This window comes from Notolabrus celidotus, chromosome 20 (assembly GCF_009762535.1).
Source record: "Notolabrus celidotus isolate fNotCel1 chromosome 20, fNotCel1.pri, whole genome shotgun sequence".
Lineage (NCBI taxonomy): Eukaryota > Metazoa > Chordata > Actinopteri > Labriformes > Labridae > Notolabrus > Notolabrus celidotus.
The window spans coordinates 26,515,995-26,536,152 of NC_048291.1; the positions used below are offsets into that span (position 1 = coordinate 26,515,995).

The 20,158-nt window shown below is 39.8% G+C and overlaps 2 protein-coding genes across 3 annotated transcripts; both read left to right on the forward strand.

Moving 5' to 3' along the window:
* The first annotated feature begins 217 nt into the window (after nt 1-217).
* Nucleotides 218-8,846, forward strand: tbc1d17 (TBC1 domain family, member 17). Of its 2 annotated transcripts, XM_034711289.1 has the most exons (18): nt 218-346; nt 2,752-2,847; nt 2,932-3,009; nt 3,105-3,216; nt 3,299-3,482; nt 3,597-3,708; nt 3,797-3,967; nt 4,062-4,187; nt 4,277-4,380; nt 4,957-5,051; nt 5,146-5,262; nt 5,805-5,905; nt 6,643-6,742; nt 7,019-7,116; nt 7,685-7,801; nt 7,890-7,976; nt 8,057-8,237; nt 8,509-8,846. In XM_034711289.1, the coding sequence occupies exons 1-17, from the start codon at nt 320-322 to the stop codon at nt 8,216-8,218; spliced, it is 1,887 nt and encodes a 628-aa protein (XP_034567180.1). In that variant the 5' UTR covers nt 218-319; the 3' UTR covers nt 8,219-8,237; nt 8,509-8,846. The 2 variants fall into 2 exon arrangements, with proteins under 2 accessions (XP_034567180.1, XP_034567179.1); XM_034711288.1 differs by having other exon boundaries at nt 8,057-8,846.
* An 8,171-nt stretch (nt 8,847-17,017) lies between these two features.
* On the forward strand, nt 17,018-19,226 carry ccndx (cyclin Dx). Its single transcript, XM_034712076.1, has 4 exons — nt 17,018-17,482; nt 17,572-17,787; nt 18,566-18,895; nt 18,984-19,226. The coding sequence occupies exons 1-4, from the start codon at nt 17,228-17,230 to the stop codon at nt 19,131-19,133; spliced, it is 951 nt and encodes a 316-aa protein (XP_034567967.1). The 5' UTR covers nt 17,018-17,227; the 3' UTR covers nt 19,134-19,226.
* The last annotated feature ends 932 nt before the right edge of the window (nt 19,227-20,158 follow it).

Sequence of the window (20,158 nt, forward strand, 5' to 3'; positions counted from 1 at the left end):
TTTTTTAAAAAAGAGAGAGTGAAGTGAGAGCAAGAGATTGAAGGACTTAGTCATATGTATATTTTTTAGAGTCAAATAAATACTAAGATTTTTTTTAGAATATATTTCCTCATTTTTTTTTTTTTTTATTTGTTGCAATTATAGATAAATTATTTTAACACAAATTTATTTTGTCAATCTTTTTTCTTTTAATAAAGGTATTCAATATAACCTCTCATTCCTCCCATGACGTCATCTTTGGGGGCGGGGCTTCCGTTGTCAGGAGGAGTGACGTAACATTTATTTTGGAAAAACGAGTCTGACCAGAGGAGAGGGAAGAATGGAGCAAAGCGCTGAAGATTACAAGGTATTTCAGCTTTATTACGACATTAAAACATCTCTATTCACACCGTGTTTCATCAAACTCGACTTCCTTTCACCCAAACCTTTAAATTAAGAGTGGGAGATGTCGACTTTACTGTCAGTGTGTTAGCTGTTGTTACCACTTTAAGCTAGCACTCAATAACGTTCCATATGATAAAGCAGCAACAACAGAGAGAGAGCTACAGGTCTGCTGTCTGAGGACAACATGTCCGACCTGTGTTTGTTTCTAATAAACAGCTTCATATAAACCACACAGATGTTTAGACATGAGATCAAAGTGTTGTTTTTATAGTACTATTGATAAATCTGATCTGACGGAGCAGCCACAACAGTCATGTGACTTCATGCTGTCATCACACATAATCTGATTTTTCTGTAAGAAAACAGCCACGGTTAGATCATGAAGGGTCACTCTGGGACAGTAAATCAGCTGTGTGTGTCAGGTATGATACACTACTGCGTGACCTAATTTCATACTTGGAATGAGATGGTAGGTGAAGCAGAACCAGGCAGCGACAACATGTGGAAACACAGATTGGAAAATAGACACCCATGAGGACATGTATCAGGAACACACCTTTATTACAATTAGAGCATCTGTCAAGGCTTTTCACAACATACATGCAGATCATAGTGTTCATAAAAAGGCTGACAGCATTCACAAGCAGCCTGATTTTTATTTTATTTTTTTGCCAAATTTGTTTATTGAGCAAAATTCAATATGTGAGTTTACATTTTCTACATTTGTTTATTTCAATGTAGAAAAGAAAAACACATAATAATGAGACTCCTGTCAGGAGCAACAAGGTGCATTCATGTGCAGAATTATCTCCCTATAGAGGTCCATAAATACAGAATCACCTGCACATATACAAGACTCAGAAGTCCCTGCCTCCCAAGCCCAGTTCAGTAGCAGACATTAACGCACAAGTCAGAGTCTAAACATCTCTAAAGGATGATAGAAGAGGTTGCCATTTGTGGAAGAACGTGTCAGTGTTTAGAAAATTATTTTAAAAAGCAGTAAAGAAGAGTGACATGAGACAGAAAACGTCTTCAAAAAGCTGAACCTCCTGAAAACGAGCCAGGCTGGTTATGTAGCTGAACAGATCTGGTGTGTTTACAGTGAAACTGAGACCTAGATACAAAGAAACTGTTGAACTTGCTGTTCTTAGATAAGCCTTGTTTGTATTGTTTTACTCTGTTTCTAACAGTGAAACTGAGACCTATAGTTACAAACAAGCAGTTGAAATTACAGTTCTTCAAAAGACTTGTTTTTATTTTTTAGTCAGTTGCTAACAGTGAATCTGAGACTTACTTACAAACAAGCTGTTCAAATTGATGTCCTAAGCAACTAAATTATATAATTAAAACAATTATTTTCCAAGGACAACACTTTCAACAGCTTGTTTGGATATATAGGTCTTAGATTCACTGTAAGCAACTGAATTATTTTTTTATTTTTTATTTAACCAGATAAGTCCCATTGAGGTCAAGACCTCATTTTCAAGGGCGACCTGGCCAAGAGGTCAGCAGCACACGTCAGAATAAATGGCACAACTCAACAACATGGAACATATATGCAGACAGTATGTAGAAGCAAACAATAATAATTTAAAAAGTGCAACTTATTTTCAAGTAAAGTGCAGATTGTGAATGATAAACAGCATTTTAAAAACACAGGCACTGTTCTGGGGTCTTTCTTTCATTTAAGATAGACTTAAAGGTGTCCAGAGAGATGAGATCTGACAGATTCAAGTCCTTCTGGAGTTTATTCCAAGCAGTAGGAGCAGCAAAACTGAACGCTCTCTTACCGAATTAAAAAAATAAAACTATGGATTTCTAACAGTGAATCTGAGACCCAGTGATAAAGAAGCTGTTCAAATTGTAACCCTTAGAAAAAGTCTTGTTTTTATTTATTTTCATGTCCTTAGAAAAGCCTAATTTGTAATGTTTTATTCTGTTTCTAACAGTGAAACTGAGACCCTTAACAAAACAGCTGTTCAAATTGCTCTTAGAAAAGTCTTGTTTTTATTCTAAATTCAGCTGCTAACAGTGAATCTGAGACCTAGTAAACAAAAAAAGCAGTTATAGTTGTTTTTAGTTTTTATTTAAGTTAAAGAAAATGTTTTGAAAGGCTGGTTTTCATCATTTCCACAGCTTTTATGAACGACAATAATTTTGAGGATTAGCAATTATTTATTTTTTGTAGCTTATACTGACGGGTTGTTTGTGTTTTTAGTCACATGTGATGGCACACTGACCTTTGACCTCTAGTTTGATTATTCTCACATCTCATTTTTGATATTCCCTGGAAAAGAATATGAGTGAGAATGCGATCAGCACCACGAACATGTCCAAAATAACCCCTCATGTGTCTTCTCTCCTCAGCTGATATTTGAGAAGGAGGGAGTTTACCTCCACACAAACGCCAAGAGGAATAACCAGGACACGTCCAAACCCGGGTTCATTCGTGTTGTAGAGCGGGTGAGCAGATCTGTGGAGGTCATAGCTGTTGAGAAACAATGAGAGGAATCATTAAAGGGGTCATTAACCTCTCTCTTATTTCAGGCTGGAGTGCCCGCTTTGGAGTGGAGCCCGCTAGAGGATGAAGGTCGGAGTGCCCCGGCTGTACTCTACACTAAAAAGGTCAGTAAGGATCTCGTATGGAAACTATGAGTGTTGTTGTTTTCTTCTCCAAATCTGCTTCACACGTAATCTTGAAAACACTTCTCACTGATTAGGACGGAGAAGGAGGGGAGGAGGATCCGAACTTTGACCCCGGGTATGAGCCTGACTGGGCCGTTATCAGCACGGTGAAGAAAGATCACGAGCCGGCCCCGACCAGAGACTCAGGTACAGTTTCAGGATAAGCTGATTATTATTGTAGTCTATTAAATGTAGGATACTAAACTTGAAGCGACCTGTTCCCCTGCAGGACAGTGGTCGTTCTCTCTGCCTCTCTCAGAGCTGTACTGCCTCCGGAGAGCTCGCTTCTCGCTGGGACGAAACTTCCTCGTGTTGACTAGTCGAGGGGGACACCCGCTGCCCCCGCTGCACTTCCACAGAGGGGGAACGAGGGAGCTGCTGAGGGCGCTGCAGCGTTACATCATCCTGGACCAGTAAGAGTTATCATCCTGATTTTAGCCGTGTTTGACTTCTAGCTTTTTGCAGTTCCAGAAAAAGCTGGAGGGAGTTTTTGCAACAATTGAAATGACTGTTGTCATCATCATCAGGTCACCGGTTGACGGGCGGCTCTTCCTCGCCTATCCTCACGACTCAGGCGCTCTCTCTCAGTCCTTCGACAAGCTGCAGCTTTTCGATGACGGCGGCAGTGATCTTGTTACGGTAATTTGATGTTAAATATTCAAAACGACATCGGAGCACATTTGTTGTTATGAATTCTTAATGTGTTCTTGTCGGTTTGCTTTCACAGAGATTCATCCAGGACCCGTACGCCACAACATTTGGCGGATTCTCAAAAGTCACCAACTTCTTCAAAGCGGCGCTCCGGCCTCCAGATTCCCCCGCCCACGCACGCAACTCTCAGGATCCCAATCTGCCCCCTCAGTCTGACGACGAGCCCGGTTTTGAACTCATCACATGTGTAAGAGAAGAGAAAAGAAGAACCGTTTCAAGCAGATTGTTTCACTTTAAGATGCAGAAGAATCAGCTGTTCATGTTTGTGTTTGTCTGATAAGGGGGTGGAGCTCGGTCCCAGACCGCAGGTAACGAGGGGGCGACCTCTGGACAGATGGGAGGAGTTTCTGGACGCAGAGGGGCGAGTGAAGAACCCAGAGAGGATCAGAGAAACCGTGTTCAGAGGGGTAAGGCAGAGCATATGAACTCTACTGGACTGTTTTGAACTCTCTGTGTTCTTGAAGTTCATGTTTCGTATCATATTTCCCTTTTTCAGGGCATCATACCGCCGCTGAGGAAAGAGGTGTGGAAGTTCCTGTTGGGCTTTTATCCGTGGAACAGCACCACAAAGGAAAGAGAGGACATTCTGCGGGTCAAAACGTTTGTTTTCTTTATATTACTACATCCTTGTCTTTGTTTCTTTAAGTTCAACATTATTGGACTGACTTTCTTCCTCTAACCCTACAACAAAAGATCCCACATGGACAGAAACTTCCTTTTTAAATCACCATCTCCAACCTGAGTTTTATCCTGCAACAGAAAGCTAACACTTCTGTCGTTTACATCGTTCATTTGCATGTTTGTTAATGTCATCGTCTCTTTTATAAGTGCCGTGCAAAGCAGCTGATAAGGCACAGACGGCTGTGAACTGGCTAAGATTGTGTGCATAATCATTTAAAGAGCATAATAACTGGAGCAGAACATGTCTTATATAACTTTTAAGCTCTGGAAATTCTCAGGATATGACATATTTGAAAATACTCCAAGAAATGAAATCCCAATCAGGACTCATATCAGTGTGTAGAAATGAGAGGTTTTACTGTAAGGGATCATATTAAAGCTGCTGTGAGGTGGATTTTGCTACCTTTGGAACGCCGTGTTCCCTGTTTGCTGTAAAGAAAGCTTAACACATGACTCCCAACTTCCCCCGTTAAATGCACGTGTGTCTGTCTGCAGGGACGAGTACTTCAGGATGAAGGTGCAGTGGAAGTCGGTGAGTGAAGAGCAGGAGATGAGGAACTCCCTCCTCAGAGGATACAGAAGCCTGATAGGTCAGACACACAGATTTACTTGGTATCAGTCAGCTGACTGTCAGAGAGACAGAGATGGGACGGATGCTGAAGTGTCTTTGTTTTGTTGTGACAGAGAGAGACGTCAGCAGGACGGACAGACACAACACCTTCTTCTCTGGGAACGACAATCCAGGACTGACTCTGCTTCACGACGTGCTCATGACGTACTGCATGTACAACTTTGATCTCGGTACGTACGGAGATCTGTCGGGAAAATAAGAAGGGGAGTATCACTGAAAACTCCAGCAACAGTGTAGCATCAATAATAGTCCTTTAAAACGTCAGTGAGAATTCTCTATTTGAGAGGAAATCACCTACATATGGACTGTAACGCACAGATCATTAATCTGAGAAAAGAAGTCCACAAAGAAGAGTGTGGGCAGAAAAACATCCTCAGAAAGACGACTGCTGTGCTCCCATAACATTACATAGACAGTAACTTTTCATGCACACTATCTCTATTTTAATTCACGTCTCAGAGCCTGCATGAAACTCTTCACAATAAAATAACATACAGTCAAATAAAATACAAGTTCAACTGCCTGATAACCCAGCAGGGGCTTTTAGAGTGGCTTTACATTATTTCTAGGAAACATTATATTCTTCTACCATCAATTAAAAATATAAAACATGTTAGATTTTTGTTTTTAGACCTTCAACCACTCAAAGAGATGTTTTAGACAGTCATTCAGTCTGACGTATTCATGCTGACCCGTGTTTCTGTCCATCCAGGTTACGTTCAAGGGATGAGCGATCTCCTCTCTCCTCTCCTCTTCGTCACGCAGAACGAGGTGGAGTCCTTCTGGTGTCTGGTGGGCTTCATGGAGCTGGTGGTTCGTACAGAGTTCTCTCTTTCTTGGGATCAGACACAGACCTGTCACCTTTTTAAAGTCAGATTTAAAGAAATGGTCCTAGATTAACATTACATTTAAGCATGCAGCCCAAATATGATATCAGTACAGTAAAATCAATAAAATAAAATCAGATAAATATTAAAAAAATTAAAATAAAATAAGATAAATTGGTAAATTACAATCAGAGAAATCTACAAAAAAAAAAATAAAATAAGACAAATATAAAAAAAAGTTAAATAAGATAGAATTAGATGGAATACAATAGATAAAAATGGTAATAATGGTAATAATGCAGTCCAGGGCTAAAAGGAAATCACTCTAAGTTTAAAGCCAGATTAAAAAGATAAATTAAAGACACATTCAGAGTCTGTGTCTTTCTGCCACTCAGCAGAAACCCGAACAGAAAGTTTGACTCACAGCTGAATTCATTGTTTTTGTGTTGTGAGGTCTGATGATTGAATTCCTGTGTGGTGATTAAACACCATGTCAGCTCTTTATATAAAGACAAAGCACATGTGACGCAGTTTTATTGTGCTTCCATTTTTAGTGTTGGTTTTCATCTGAATCAGCTTCATACATCTCTGTATAGTCTTTATAAATACAAACTAAAGAGCGGTTAGCAGATACAGCTCAGCAGAAACCAGCTGTCTTTAAGCTGCACATTGTTAAAGTTTGTCCCAGACGTTTAAGTCTCTCCTCCTCTTCTTCCTCTGCAGCACCAGAACTTTGAAGAGTCTCAGGAGGCCATGAAGAAGCAGCTCCTGCAGCTCAGTATCCTGCTGAAGGCTCTGGACCCTGAGCTCTGCGACTTCCTGGGTGAGTCTGCAAACGCTCGTCCTGTCAGACTGGATGTGCTAAAAATAAACCTAACCTCAGGCTACAACGTGCACTTTTAGCTTCAGTTCTGAGGATAACGTTGGAGATGTAGAGAATGAGAGGCTGTTATACATAATTCAACCTCTGAGTTATACTGTAGGATCTGTCATTAAGATGTTTATACAGGCTTTTAAAAGGCATGTAGACTATAACTCTGAATATTCCTCATGAAGAAGAGTGAGCTAATGACTGAATCCTGTTTCTTCTGTGCCTCAGACTCTCAGGACAGCGGCTCTCTGTGCTTCTGTTTCCGCTGGCTGCTCATCTGGTTCAAGAGAGAGTTCTCCTTTGAGGACATCCTCACCTTGTGGGAGGTGAGAGCGCTGCAGCTGCATGAACAAACAAACAAACAAACAAACAAACAAACAAACAAACAAACAAACAAACAAACAAACAAACAGACAACAAAACATTCACAGCAGTCAGACTCATTTCATTCCCTTCTTTATTATTATAATCATTATTTAACATTTATTTATCCTATTTATTATTTCTTGTATTTATTTGATTCTTTTTTAACTTTAACAGATTTGTAAGTATTTTTTATGATTATGTCTTTCATTATTTTACCCATCTCTGTTGTTTTCTGTCTCTCTCTTTCTGTTGCATCCTTGAATGTATGATGCTAGATCCCAACAAACAAAAACAGCAGTTTTACTTTGAAAAGCTGGACTTAATGTTCCTCCACTTCCTGTCTTTGGTCTTTAGATCCAAGCTAAACCCTTTAAAAGTCAAAAATATTAAGACAGAGCAGAAGAAAGCGAGCAATTTGCATATTTTTAAAATAAAATACTCTCACTCTCTTTTTAAGGATTCTTCCCTTGATGTTGTAAAACTCTTTAAACTCTTGTTTTATTTCTAACTTCCTGTTTCCCTCCTCAGGTCCTCTGGTCTCGACTCCCATGCGACAACTTCCACCTCCTGATCGCCTGCTCCATCCTTCAGTCTCAGAGAGGAGAGCTGATCGGCTCCGACCACGACTTTAACACCATCCTGAAGGTGCGCCATGCATACATGTATCTCTGTATTTGAAGCGTGATGAATTCAGTGACTTCACATGTTTTTGTTCTCCTGTTTGTGTCCTCAGCACATCAACGAGCTCACGATGAAGCTGGATCTTCAGACTGTTATGCTGGGAGCTGAGGCCATTTACCTCCAGCTGATTCAGTGCAAGGTGAGAGGCGGTCCAGGTGGGGCGAACTTTCAAACAGATCTTATAAGAGAAGTCTGAACACGCTCTCCTCTCTTCCCCAGGAGCTCCCCCTGAAGGTGCAGCAGGTCCTGGGTCTCTACGTCCCATCCAGCTCTGAGGAGGACAGTCCCAACTCCCAGGCCAGCGAGACGACACAGCTCCTCAGCCAATCAGAAGCAGGCGCTACGTCATGTAGCCCAGCATACGTCCCCTCCTATCCTTAAACCTGCAGAACTGACAGATGTATGGAAAGTATTTATATGAGACTAAATATATATAAGAGGAAGCTATGTATATATATGTATACATACATATATATATATAATGTGAATGATCTGATTAGAAGGACTTTGTTGAAGACTGTTGTTACTGTGTGTGGAAGGCAGGGGGCGTTGTTGAGGCCTTTTTATTCCTTTAAATGTACCCATGGATGTTCCAGCTGAAGCTGTCTGATGCTTGCAGTGCTCCGTGTCTTTAAATATGTCGTCCTCTTTGTTCACATGTCTCTGTGAAGGAGTACTGCCATCCTCTCTCCTCCTCCTCCTCTTCGCGCTGCTCTTTTACCCTCTCACACATACTTTGATCGATGCTGCCTGTTTTTTTTCTGTCATGGCGTACTTTGGTTGAGATGTCCGTGACGTCCCCCTCGCCGCCGTACCTGCAAAGGGAAGAAGATGAAGGATAACCTCTCCTCGTTAGTACTGTATAATGCCATTCCAGCTCTATGCAAACTCTTTGCATGCCTTATAGTTTCCACAAGTGGAGTGGTGATATTTTAAGCCTTGTAATTATCTCTATTATGTCATTATGTTTTCATCCATTGATTATTACTAAATAAAAGGTTGAATCTTATCAAAGAGGAGTTTTTAACTTTCACCTTTTCTTACAGAACAAATGAAGTCATAAACACATCCATTTATTTAATATGCCTTTCATATCTGAGGGAGGAACACAGTTTGCATACAGACCCACAGCTCTCTTTAAACCACAGACTCCAAAACTGCCACAAAGATTTACAACAATACAGAAATAATGATAACATAACATTTTATACAATCATTCCTCTGCTTTGAAGAAATGAATTGCCTATTTTTATTAGTAGTTAGCTGTTTCAAAAAAGCAAATTCAACTTAATTTATCTGCAAATAAATAAAGATAAACTGCCTGCAAACTAAGGTGAAATGTTGATAAGCTACTAGTTTAATTCCTCAACTCTGGTTCCTTCAAATAAACAGAACCGCTCAAGAAAAGACAATCAATCAATCAAGCTTTATTTATATAGCACCTTTCATACAAATAAAATGTAACCAAAAGTGCTTTGCAGCGATTGAAAACAAGAAAGAAGCAGAAATGAAACAATGCTAAGACATTTTAGTGGAAGATAATAATAATGATAATAATAAAACTAATAAAAATACAAATTAAAAATAAGAACAACATCAAAATAAAATAAAATAGAGACCAATGCACACCAAAATAAAATATGTGTAATTAAAATAAGTTAAAGCATCAAAATTAAGAAATAAAAATAGTTAAAATAAATAGATTTAAAAGGTAAGGATAAGAGTTGAAAAATAAAACTAAGGCTGAAAAATATCAATAAAACTGAGTAGATAAATAAAATTAAATAAATGAATGAATAAATACATAAAAATAGAATAAGATAACAGTTCAAATTACTAAAATAATAAAGCAACATTTAAATCAATATTCTAATAAAAGGTAGGTAATAAAATTCTTAAACCCTACATAAAAGCCAGACTGAATAAATACGTTTTTAGTTTACGTTTAAAAGTCTCAATATCTCCATCAGCTCCTCTCAGATCCTCCGGCAGGCTGTTCCATAGTTTGGGAGCGTAGTGGCTGAAAGCAGCGTCACCAAATGTTTTAGTTCTGCTCTTAGGAACAGCTAAAAGAGAGGAGCCGGAGGATCTGAGAGACCTACCTGGTTTATATACTAAAAGCATCTCTGAGATGTAGTCTGGTGCAAGGCCATGCAGTGCCTTAAAAACTAGTAAAATCATTTTAAAATCAATACGAAAAGCAACAGGCAGCCAATGTAAAGATTTTAAAATAGGACTATGTTCTTGGAAGACCAGAAAGGAGAGCATTGCAGTAGCAAAGTCTCAAAACAAACAATTCTATGGAAGCCCTGAGAGGACATTCAAACATTTTATTTATCCTATTTTTCTGTGATTAGATAAGTTAATACTTTATTGATCCCTGGGAGGAAATCCGGTTGTTGCAGCAAACAATACAGAGTAGCAAAAGTAGTACAAGCATCAATCAGAAGCACAAATAGAGAATACATTTGATTAAAATAAAAACAGAAAATAGATTAATAAGATAAGAATAAGATGTAATGGTATACACAAATGTAACACATGGTGTGAATAGTTGTAATTACAGGCAGTAAGGTTTTTTTAAAGCAGTAGTGACAGGTTGACTTGACAGATTGTATGCAATATAAATAAATGAATAAATAGAGGTATGTAGATATGTATGTATACAGAGATGGAGAACAGTAAGAAGTACTACCTAATAGTTATATGATCAGTTGTAATAAATAATGGTATGATTTAATTTAATTTGAGATGCTTTCTTGAGATCGTGGTCCAACATCAGCTGAGTTGCAAAAGCAGACAGAAGCATTCTTATTGTGAGCTTGCCACAGCTCTGTGATGAAGCTCCGCCCTCATCACATCTTGTACTTTCATTATGATCCTGCAACGGAGTAACTTTGGTCTCTCAGTGTGTTTATATATTTCTGTATGGTGTTGCTGAAGCACGAGAGGTAGAAACACAGCATGTCCTGTTCTTCCCTCCAGTGCCACTTGGTTGCACCATCATGCCTCTGAAATGCTCATAATGAAAGTGAGATGATACAGAGACTTAAATTTTAACTACAGTGATTTGTTTTCTTGATCATGAGAAAAAAAGTTTGTTATCTCAAGATGATGAGATGAATAAATCCAACATAAGAGGAAAAAAGCAGCTCTGATATCTGAAGATAAAAAGAGAAGTCTAAGATTTAAAGAACTCGTTACCATCCATAAACTGAGTAAATTAAATGTATTGATTCACGTCTTCTTAGGGCTTCCATACAATACTCAAAATAAAGAACATTAGACGGTTTACTAAACAACACAAAACTCCAGAAATACAAACTAAGGGAGACAAAAAAACTACATATTTCTTAACTTTTATATAAGTCTTTTAATTTTCTTACTTTTGTTTGAGACACCAAACTGGATTTATCTTAAGCACTAACTTTCCTGTCTCATCTTTATTTATCTAGATCTTACCTCCATAATATACATTTAGGAAATGTTGTTCATTAGAATCACTTAAACTCTCTTTATGTTATAATTATAACAAGCTTTAGAGAAACTGTTAAATGTTTAAATCCTGCTCAGAGATGATAAACTCTTCTTTAACCCAAATAAAAAGAGAAAGTGAGCATCAGGTTAGAGAAGAGGAGAAGCTGTAATTATTTCAGAGTAACAGTAACAAGTGTTTGTTTATGTGCTGTCTTAACTGGCTGTCTTAACTGGCTGTCTTAACTACCCCCCCTCCCGACCAGCAGGTGTCTGTGTGAGGTGAATGGGCAGAGAGAAAATAGGACCTCTGTTCTCCACTGTCCTGGGAAATGAAGTGGAAAATGAGGGGCGGGGTAGACATGCCTCCTTCTCAGGACCCGCTGCACTCCTCTCTTTCTGCTCTCCTCTGTCCCCCCTCCTCCGGTCCGTGTTGTTTGAATACAGCTGGGACGTATGAATTTAGCAGGGTGCTTTAACACGCCGACGATCTGTCACTCTGTTCCTCTCAACCCCACCCCACCCTCTGTGCACCCCGGCCTGACCTCAGAGCCTAACTCACCCCGGCCCTCCTTCAAACTCAATCTGCTTTCAGACTCCCTCAAAGCCTGTTTTATCAGCAGCTTTAAAGCTCATACTCTCTTACTAATGCCACAATCAACTGCGTGTCCATTACGCTCTCTTCATGTCGGTCATTATGTCGGCTGAAGCAGAAAAGCTGTGATCTGAAGCTCTCTGCTGGAGATTTAAGCCTCTGATCTGTTTTTAAATACCATGAGGAGTTCAGGAGAAGTCGTCTGAGCTTTAACTTAAATTAGAAGATTCATACAGCTCTGGAAATACTCAGTTAGAGGCGTGCATCAAAGTTACTGCTGCATTACATCTTCAGTCACTTTTTACTGCTGTACATGTTTAACTTGGTGCTGCTTTAACTACTTTATAAACTGTGGGAATAGTTCTGAACACCCAGGGACCCAAACAAGGAAGAGGCCCATGATAGTTCCTGTTCTTCAAGTTATAATTGTGATAAAATAAAGCTAGCTGAGTCTCTTTAGGAGATTATTTGCAGTCAGTCAGGTGTGAAGTTGTCAGTTCCTGCATGATTTTCACGTCACATTTGCAGGAGTCACTTTTTTGATAATGTGTATGTAGGACCTGTAATAACGTGAGGCATTTATATGGACACTAACACCCCCCCCCCACTCTTATGTTTATTTTTTGTTATTTTGTACATTATCTTGCTAATTGATAATTTTGCAAATGTTCCTGAACACAAGCATTTGTGTTATTTGTGATTAGGGTGAGGAAAGCTCACACAGGCAGTTTGGTGCAGCTTTGGGTCTTTTTGGGATGCTCAGGTGCACATTCACAGATTGGAGAATGGACCAGGATGTTTGCTGTTGTGCTTGTGCTGTTGCATGTTACCTTAAAAAGTTGAGTAAAGTATCATGCACGCCTTGGAAGCCACTTATTGTGTCCAAGTGTGCAACATTTATGTCAGGTTCTTGGTATTCTTTTTTGTTCAACTTTAATTTTTGGACATTTTTATTGAATAGGACAGCTGAGGAGAGACAGGAAATGTAGGAAGTAGAGAGTTGGGGTAACCCGTGCAGCAATGTTCAAGGACAGGAGTCGAACCTGCAACCTCTGCGATGTGGACTGTAGCCTCCGTACATGGGGCGCATGCACATGCGTATTATTATTTGAAGCAGGTCCTTTTTTGTGTGTTCTCTGTGTTATGTGTCTTGAATGTTATGTTTTTAATTTTTGTTGTTTAGTTTTTGTTTTTCCTAGTTTTTAAGTGTTTGTGTGGACTCCAGGATGATTAGCTGTTGTTCGGTCACAGCTAATAGAGATCTGAATGAATTCAATTAAATTAAATGTTGAGCCACGGCGACCCAACGTTTTGAAAAATATTTGTGTCAGGTCTGCAGTCATCACTTCTCTGATGATTTCTTGCATCATGTCCGTGGTCGTCATTTTCACAGATCCGCAAAGGTCACTTTTTAAAATCTTGTTGCCCAGCGTTTCTCTCTTTTTCAACAACATCCTTGTCCTCAGTCGACGCCTTTTCAATTTCCTTTCTCTATTTCTCTCTTCTATTATATTATATTAAATATATTAGATATTTGTCTTTATCTACTTCAATACTTCTGTGAGTGTTTGAGACAAGAATCTCTTCGTTCAGAAATTGCAATGTGCCCTTTCGCCGTACTGCCTTTGGGCAGTCAGCTTTTTCTGTGAAAGCCACAACTCAGTGGAGCACCTTACCGGAGGACATTAAGAACAGTGAATCTCTCAGCAGCTTCAAAACCAAACTGAAAAGTCTGCTAAAGGACACTCAACACTGCAACCACTGATTTGATACTTTTAACTTGATATACATACTTAATGTTTGTTTGATTGTTTGTGTGTGTGTGTGTGTGCGTGCGTGTGCGTGTGCACGTGTGTGTGTGCAAGCAAGTGTTTTTACAATGTGATGTTTTAATTGTGACCTGCCAAGGACTGCAGATGTAAATTAGCTTTAAGCTAACTCTGGTATAATGCATCAGATGGTGACATTTATGTTAAATATTGTACATGGTCCCTTTACAAATAAATCGAATAAAATAAATTTTAAAAAAGTTTAGCAGAGACAAGAACTCAGTCTGTGTGTCGAAAACAAATCTGACTGCAGATGTTGATAATAAATGTCACACTTTCTCTCCTGTTTTTATTGATCCACATTTTTTGAGTGTTACACAAAGTTAAAGACCTTCAGAGTCAAACCTCAAAGCACATGTGTGGGGCACAGTGTGATCTCTTTCCATGCTTTTATTTTGTAGTATTTCTTCCTTTAAATGACTTCATCTAACACTGACTGAGTCCAAAGCACCTGTCTTTAAAAAAGAGTGAAATTGAATAACTTTCTGAGTTTAAAGTTCTGAAGAAAACTTTAAAATCTGATCCTCCTGTTCAGTGAGTCACACTTTGAATAGAGGATGAATAATTGATGCTCAGCTGACGTGCAGCCGTGGTGTCCATGTGCTCATCCATTTAACTCCCATTAGAAACATGAGCTGCTTAATGTGTGAAGAGCCACCTGTAATGACCGTCAGAAACAATCTGTATTCTCTGCCGCTGAGTGCGACCCCATTGTGACCGGCAGAGGGGTCCCCGGGGAGCGTGTGAAAAGTGTGTCTACCCCTCTCCAGTGTGTGAACGGTGTGTGTGTGTGAGGAGCCAGCAGCAGCAGGCAGAAGGCCAGGGGCTGCTGTCTGACACTGATTTGTAAAGGGAGACAATACGGCTCATTGACCTGCCCGGCTCCACTGTCTGTTGCACATACCTCGCCCGGCTGGTCGGCCCTCCCCGCTGGCTTCTCTGCTCTTTAAACACGAGGAGCAGATTGCCACAGGCAGAAGAAGAAGAAGAAGGGGGGCACAGGTTGCTTTGACAATGACAGAAAGAGAGGATGGATTTTAAAATCTTTACTTTGAATCAGTGACCTCTTTAAAATGACTTCTCAGGACTTGATCTGTTGTTCTATTAGATTTTATTTGCCTCATTGAAGTCTTGTTTTGTTTGAAACTTTATTTTTGATTGTCTTTCCTCATCCAGCTCTCTTCTTTTCACTCTAATAAGAAATATTGGATAACCAGCGTCTCCTCACTCCTAAACTTTCATGTCATCAAGATGTTAAAACTCTCTGAAACAGCTTATTGGCTGATGTTTACCACCTGACAGGTGAACTAACATGTAGGGAAGGATGAGGACACACACGTGCATCCTCCCTGGATCAATACATCATCAGAGAAACTTTGAGTTTCCAAAACAAACACCTCTTTCCAATGAGTAAGGTATGCATAGAGCCACAACCTGACTGTCATCAGTATGAGTTCTGTGAGCTGGATGACTTACAGTGAACTCTCTGTACAGCAGAATGCTTACAAAGTGTGATACAGACAATAATATGCATCAATAATATTCAATAACTTCACCCTGGATAAGTGTGTAAATGAAATATCTCAGAAGAAGAAGAAGTAGAAGAAGTAGAAGAAGTAGAAGAAGAAGAAGAAGAAGAAGAAGAAGAAGAAGAAGAAGAAGAAGAAGAAGAAGAGGAAACTTTATTTAAAATAACTTTTCAAACTAAGTTACAAAGTTCTTTAGAAGGACGGCAAATTAAACAGGTTGATCATTAGAGACATAAAGTTCATCAAAAATAAATTAAAGGAAATATATTTTTATAAAACAATTCAATGAAAGTAGGAACTTAAATTGAAGCACACTCAGGAAGACTCTTTGAGAAAAATAAGTGTTAGAATTGGATTTCAAAGAGATGAGAGTTTGGTGACCTCACTGCAAACGCTCTGTTTGGTGTTTGGAACAAACAGAGGAGCTCCGCCCGAGCATCCTTCATGTTCCTGTCAGGTGTTAACAGGTCTGATATACGGCCTGGAGACAGACCAGCAGACCATGAGGAGCTTTAGAAGTCCTCAGACAAATCTTAAAACCAGGCATTGAACAAAAACAGGGAGTGAGAGATGTGATCGTGTTCTTGAGTCCATTAAGAGAGTTTTAGTTCATGCAGGTAAAAGGCTGTTACATTATTTGTCTCCTATTGGTTTTACTTCAACATTTAGCTTTGGAAGATATGCTTCTACATAATTTGGGGGTCATGTAAATCAAAATAAAAAGCCCTTCTAACCTTTACTTCAGTCAAATTTCACTAGACTATCTTAATTATAGTCCAGTGGAAAAAAACCCAACTTCTCTTTGTTTGGTTTGCAAAGCCACAAAACTGTTGAATAATGCTCGTCATGATTTCCCAGAGACCTAGAGTGATATCTTCAAAGTTTGTGTTGTCCAAAAATATTCCAAAACTCAAACAAAGTCAATCTTACTTTAAAAAAATCTTCAGAAAAAGTGAATAAAAAACAGAAACAATTTTTATTTTTGAAATATGTGCAGAGATTTGGAATGTTGGATCTTATTTTTTATTATTTTTGCTGCTTAATTTTGTTTAATTATTATTCAAATCAGGAATTATTTTGCTATTTATTTATTTTTTGAAAATGCGGCTTTAGAAAAAGTTTAACTTCAGGAAAGAAAAATAACTAAGCAGACTTCCTTCCTCTTTAAAACACATGAGAGATTTAAAGAAATATTTGAGTATGATTCTTCTGTCAATTATTTTAGTCACTTCAGTTATTAAAGTTTGATCAAGAACATCAGGCTGATCTTTTGGGACGTGGTTTCTCTTATTTTTGTTTATTTAAGATGCGTAAATGTTCGAGCATGGAGTTATTAATCTAACACAACATCCATCCACAGAGTGACACCTCTCCTCTGGTTGTAAACAAACACTCATCCTTTTGTCATCCATTCCCATTGTCAGAGTCTGGATGTGACCTTTTCTCTCCTCTCACCCCTCACGCCCTTCTCTGTTCCCTCCTTTCTTTCTCTCTTTCACCCTCGAACACAAGCTGTTACCCCGTCCCTGCGGGCCACTCCCTCACTTGTCTGCTCCTCTCTCCTCCTCCTCTCTCTCCCTCTCTCTCCCCCTCCCTCTGCTCTGCTCTCATTCCTTCTCCCTCTCCCCACCTGTTGGAGCAATTGTTGCACGGAGCATATTGTTGTCTTCTTGTTGTTTTATGTCACTCACGAGGTTTCCCTGCCCCTTTTTTTCTGCAGGCCCCATCTTCCCTCTGCGGTGCCACTCCCCCTTTCCCCCTTTCCCTCCCCTCCGCTGGGTATAAAACTCACAGATGAAGGTGGAGGAGTGACATTAAGCCGTGCACCACAGGGAGTCAAGTCAAGCAAAAAAGAGGATCTTAATAAGCTTCCCATCTTCCTCAGGCGACAGAGGGACAAACTCAAATCTTCCTTTCCTGTTTGGACTTAAAGAGATCAGATTCGACGCTGCAGGGTTTACAGATGGAAGGAGGTGTGTGTGTGTCTCTGTGGTGTGAAGAGGTGGAGGATGACCAGAGTCAGACTGAGGCACAGAGCCAGCCTCAGGTGGAGAGTTCGGGTCAGCTGCGAGCTGCCTGGGACCCCAGTGTGTCGGGGCACCGTGTGATCCAGAGGCTGCTCCACGTGGAGGAGAGGTACATGCCTTCCATCTTCTACATCACCCTCATCCAGAGGGACCCCGAGCGCAGGGAGGAGCTGGCCAAATGGGCCCTGGAGGTATGAGACACACTCCACTCTCTCTTCTGCAGAGTCATGCCACCCTGGATGTCTTAAATGAAGTCTCATGTTTCCTCTCCTCTCTTCAGGTGTGCTGTGAGTGCGGCTGTGACGAGGCCGTCTTCCCTCTGTCTGTCTCCCTCCTGGACAGGTACCTGTCTCACTCCCTCTCCTTACCCGTCTCAGCGTACTGCCTGGCTGCCGGCTGCATCCTCATCGCCTCCAAACTCACAGAGTGTGACAACGTGACGGCTGACACGCTCTGTGCTGCGGCTGAGTACAGCTTCCAGCCTTCAAACCTGCGGGTGAGTCAGACACAGAGAGAAGAGGGGGCTGCTGAGGATCCTTTCATCTTTCATTTCTTACCTCACTTGAGGAGGCATGAAATCTAAGCCTTAAACTTAAACCTTTATTCCACACCTTTCTAACCTTTCCCAGAGTTATCTTACATATTTCAACACCCAGAAAGACACAAACAGGTTCTTACAAGCGCTCATTCAGTCTCTTTTGATGGTTGTGACTTCTTGTCACATCCTCTGATCTAAGGGCAACCAGCTGCAAACTTTAACACACAATCCAACAGAGCTTAAAGTCACCTTTTGTGTTAAATCTCCAGATTATTCTCATGTCAGTTTGATGGATGAAACAGTAGCTCAAAGTGAAAATGAGATTAAGTGACGACAGAGGCCTCAAAAGTCACCAAAGCCCCAAATTTATGCAAATGGACGAGACATTTGAGGCTGTAACTAATATCTGTTTTTACATTTTCTTCTTTTTTTCACTTGATTTTAAAATTTGGTCTTCAAAATTGTGAAACAAAGTGTGCAAAGTTATATTTTAAGATGCCAGAGGACTTAAAGATGAGAAATGTTCCCATCTAGGAAACTGGAACCTCAGAAATCAAAGGAGTTTTCACTTCTTTTGTTTGATTCTTCCTTGAAATATTGAAGCATTTGTCAAATTATGGATTCAAAATTGGAGTGAATGTAGGAGCAGTCAAATAAGCTGACATAAGAAGTTTAAAGTAGACTTGAAGGTTGAAGATCTGACCCCTAAATGCACCTGTCCCCCCCTCTCCTTTAGGAAATGGAGCGTGTCATCCTCGCCACGCTCCGCTGGGACACAGCAGCAGTGACCCCTCAGGACTTCTTCCCACACTTCCTCGCCTCCATCATGGAGGAGAGAGCAGACAGAGACAGCGGTGAGTCCGAGGGGGATCTGCACTCCACCCTGAGGCGGCACAGCGACACACTGGCTGCCATGTGTGCCTGTGACTCCCGCTTCATGGGAGCTCCTCCATCACTTGTTGCTGCTGCATCACTGAACTGTGCCCTGCGTGGACTGGGGAACAAGAGCCCCACTCAGCTGGCTGTGATGGGGGAGGCACTGGCTGAGCTCTGTCAGGCTGACCTGGTGAGTGGATGTGCACATGTTAAAACTTGTTGAATTGGGTTTAAATACTTTACTAATAAGTCTTTAACTCCTCTGTCTTGTATCCCAGGCGGTGCTGCAGTGCTACAGTGAGATGATCGAGTATGCTCTCAGGCAGCGGCTGAGCAGTGGACTCCAGCAGGGCCCCATGGAGAAAGGTGAAGAGGTGGAGACAGAAAGACCTGGCACACCCACTGACATGAGAGACATTGATTTCTGAACACTCAACCAACTCCTGCATCCAGACTGTGAATCAATCAAAGAGCTCTCAAGTCCATCAGTCTAACTGATATAAATGTATTATGACCTTTAAATGTTCTGACATGTTTTTATATTTTGAAATAATTTTAAGTAATTTATCTTTTTAATTTATTTGTGTCATATTTCTGTAACTGTTTTGTCCATGTGCCATATTTTATTATATATTTCAATGAATTTTAATTAATCTAGGCTATAGTTGTTTTTTTGACATATTATATTTATACTTTGTATTTATTATCATGTGCAATTTTGTACTCATTCATGTTAATTTATTTCAATTTGCCATTACCTTCATGTTCTTGTACTGATTTAATATACAACAGATCTATTTTTCAAAGCAATTAAACGTTCAAAACGTTTGTATGTACTTGTTTCTGTGTATTTGAGCAAGTGAGAATGCTGCATTCACTTACACTCGTAGTTTTGAGTGTTTCTAGCCTGCACTAAAGCTGTGAAATAATCTCTTTTAACTTTTTTTATTGAGTTTTCCATAGATTTAATCATGGTACATTTTTCTTGCAGCATACATTGCTGGTAAAAACATACAAAAAAACCCAAAACATAGAACAGCTGCTGCAGTATTTAAGGTTGCAATTCCCCTTCCATGCCCCACCCCATCCCACCCAAGCCTTCAACCCCACATCCCAGATTTTACATAATGTGTAAGTAAGCAAAAGGGGAAATAAGATAATTCATTAGAAAAAATATAAATAACAATAATAAATAAGTAAACACACACACACACACACACACACACACACACACACACACACACACACACACACACACACACACACACACACAAATAATAGTACTCAAGAAATTGGAAAAGGAAGAGAAAATTAAATAAATAAATAAAAATAAATAGTGGCATCCATTCTGCTACTCTGTTATTGTTCATTTCTTATTTAGAAGGACTTGTAGGCTGTCATAATAATTTAAAAAGGGGGTCCAAATCTTACTAAAATTGTGTGAGGAACCATT

Coding starts and splice junctions, on each gene's coding strand:
- tbc1d17 (XM_034711288.1), top strand. CDS start 320: ATGGAGCAAAGCGCTGAAGATTACAAG. Junction 347..2,751: donor AAAGCGCTGAAGATTACAAG/GTATTTCAGCTT, acceptor TTCTCTCCTCAG/CTGATATTTGAGAAGGAGGG. Junction 7,977..8,056: donor TCCAGCTGATTCAGTGCAAG/GTGAGAGGCGGT, acceptor TCTCTTCCCCAG/GAGCTCCCCCTGAAGGTGCA.
- ccndx (XM_034712076.1), top strand. CDS start 17,228: ATGGAAGGAGGTGTGTGTGTGTCTCTGTGGTGTGAAGAGGTGGAGGAT. Junction 17,483..17,571: donor TGGCCAAATGGGCCCTGGAG/GTATGAGACACA, acceptor TCCTCTCTTCAG/GTGTGCTGTGAGTGCGGCTG. Junction 18,896..18,983: donor AGCTCTGTCAGGCTGACCTG/GTGAGTGGATGT, acceptor CTTGTATCCCAG/GCGGTGCTGCAGTGCTACAG.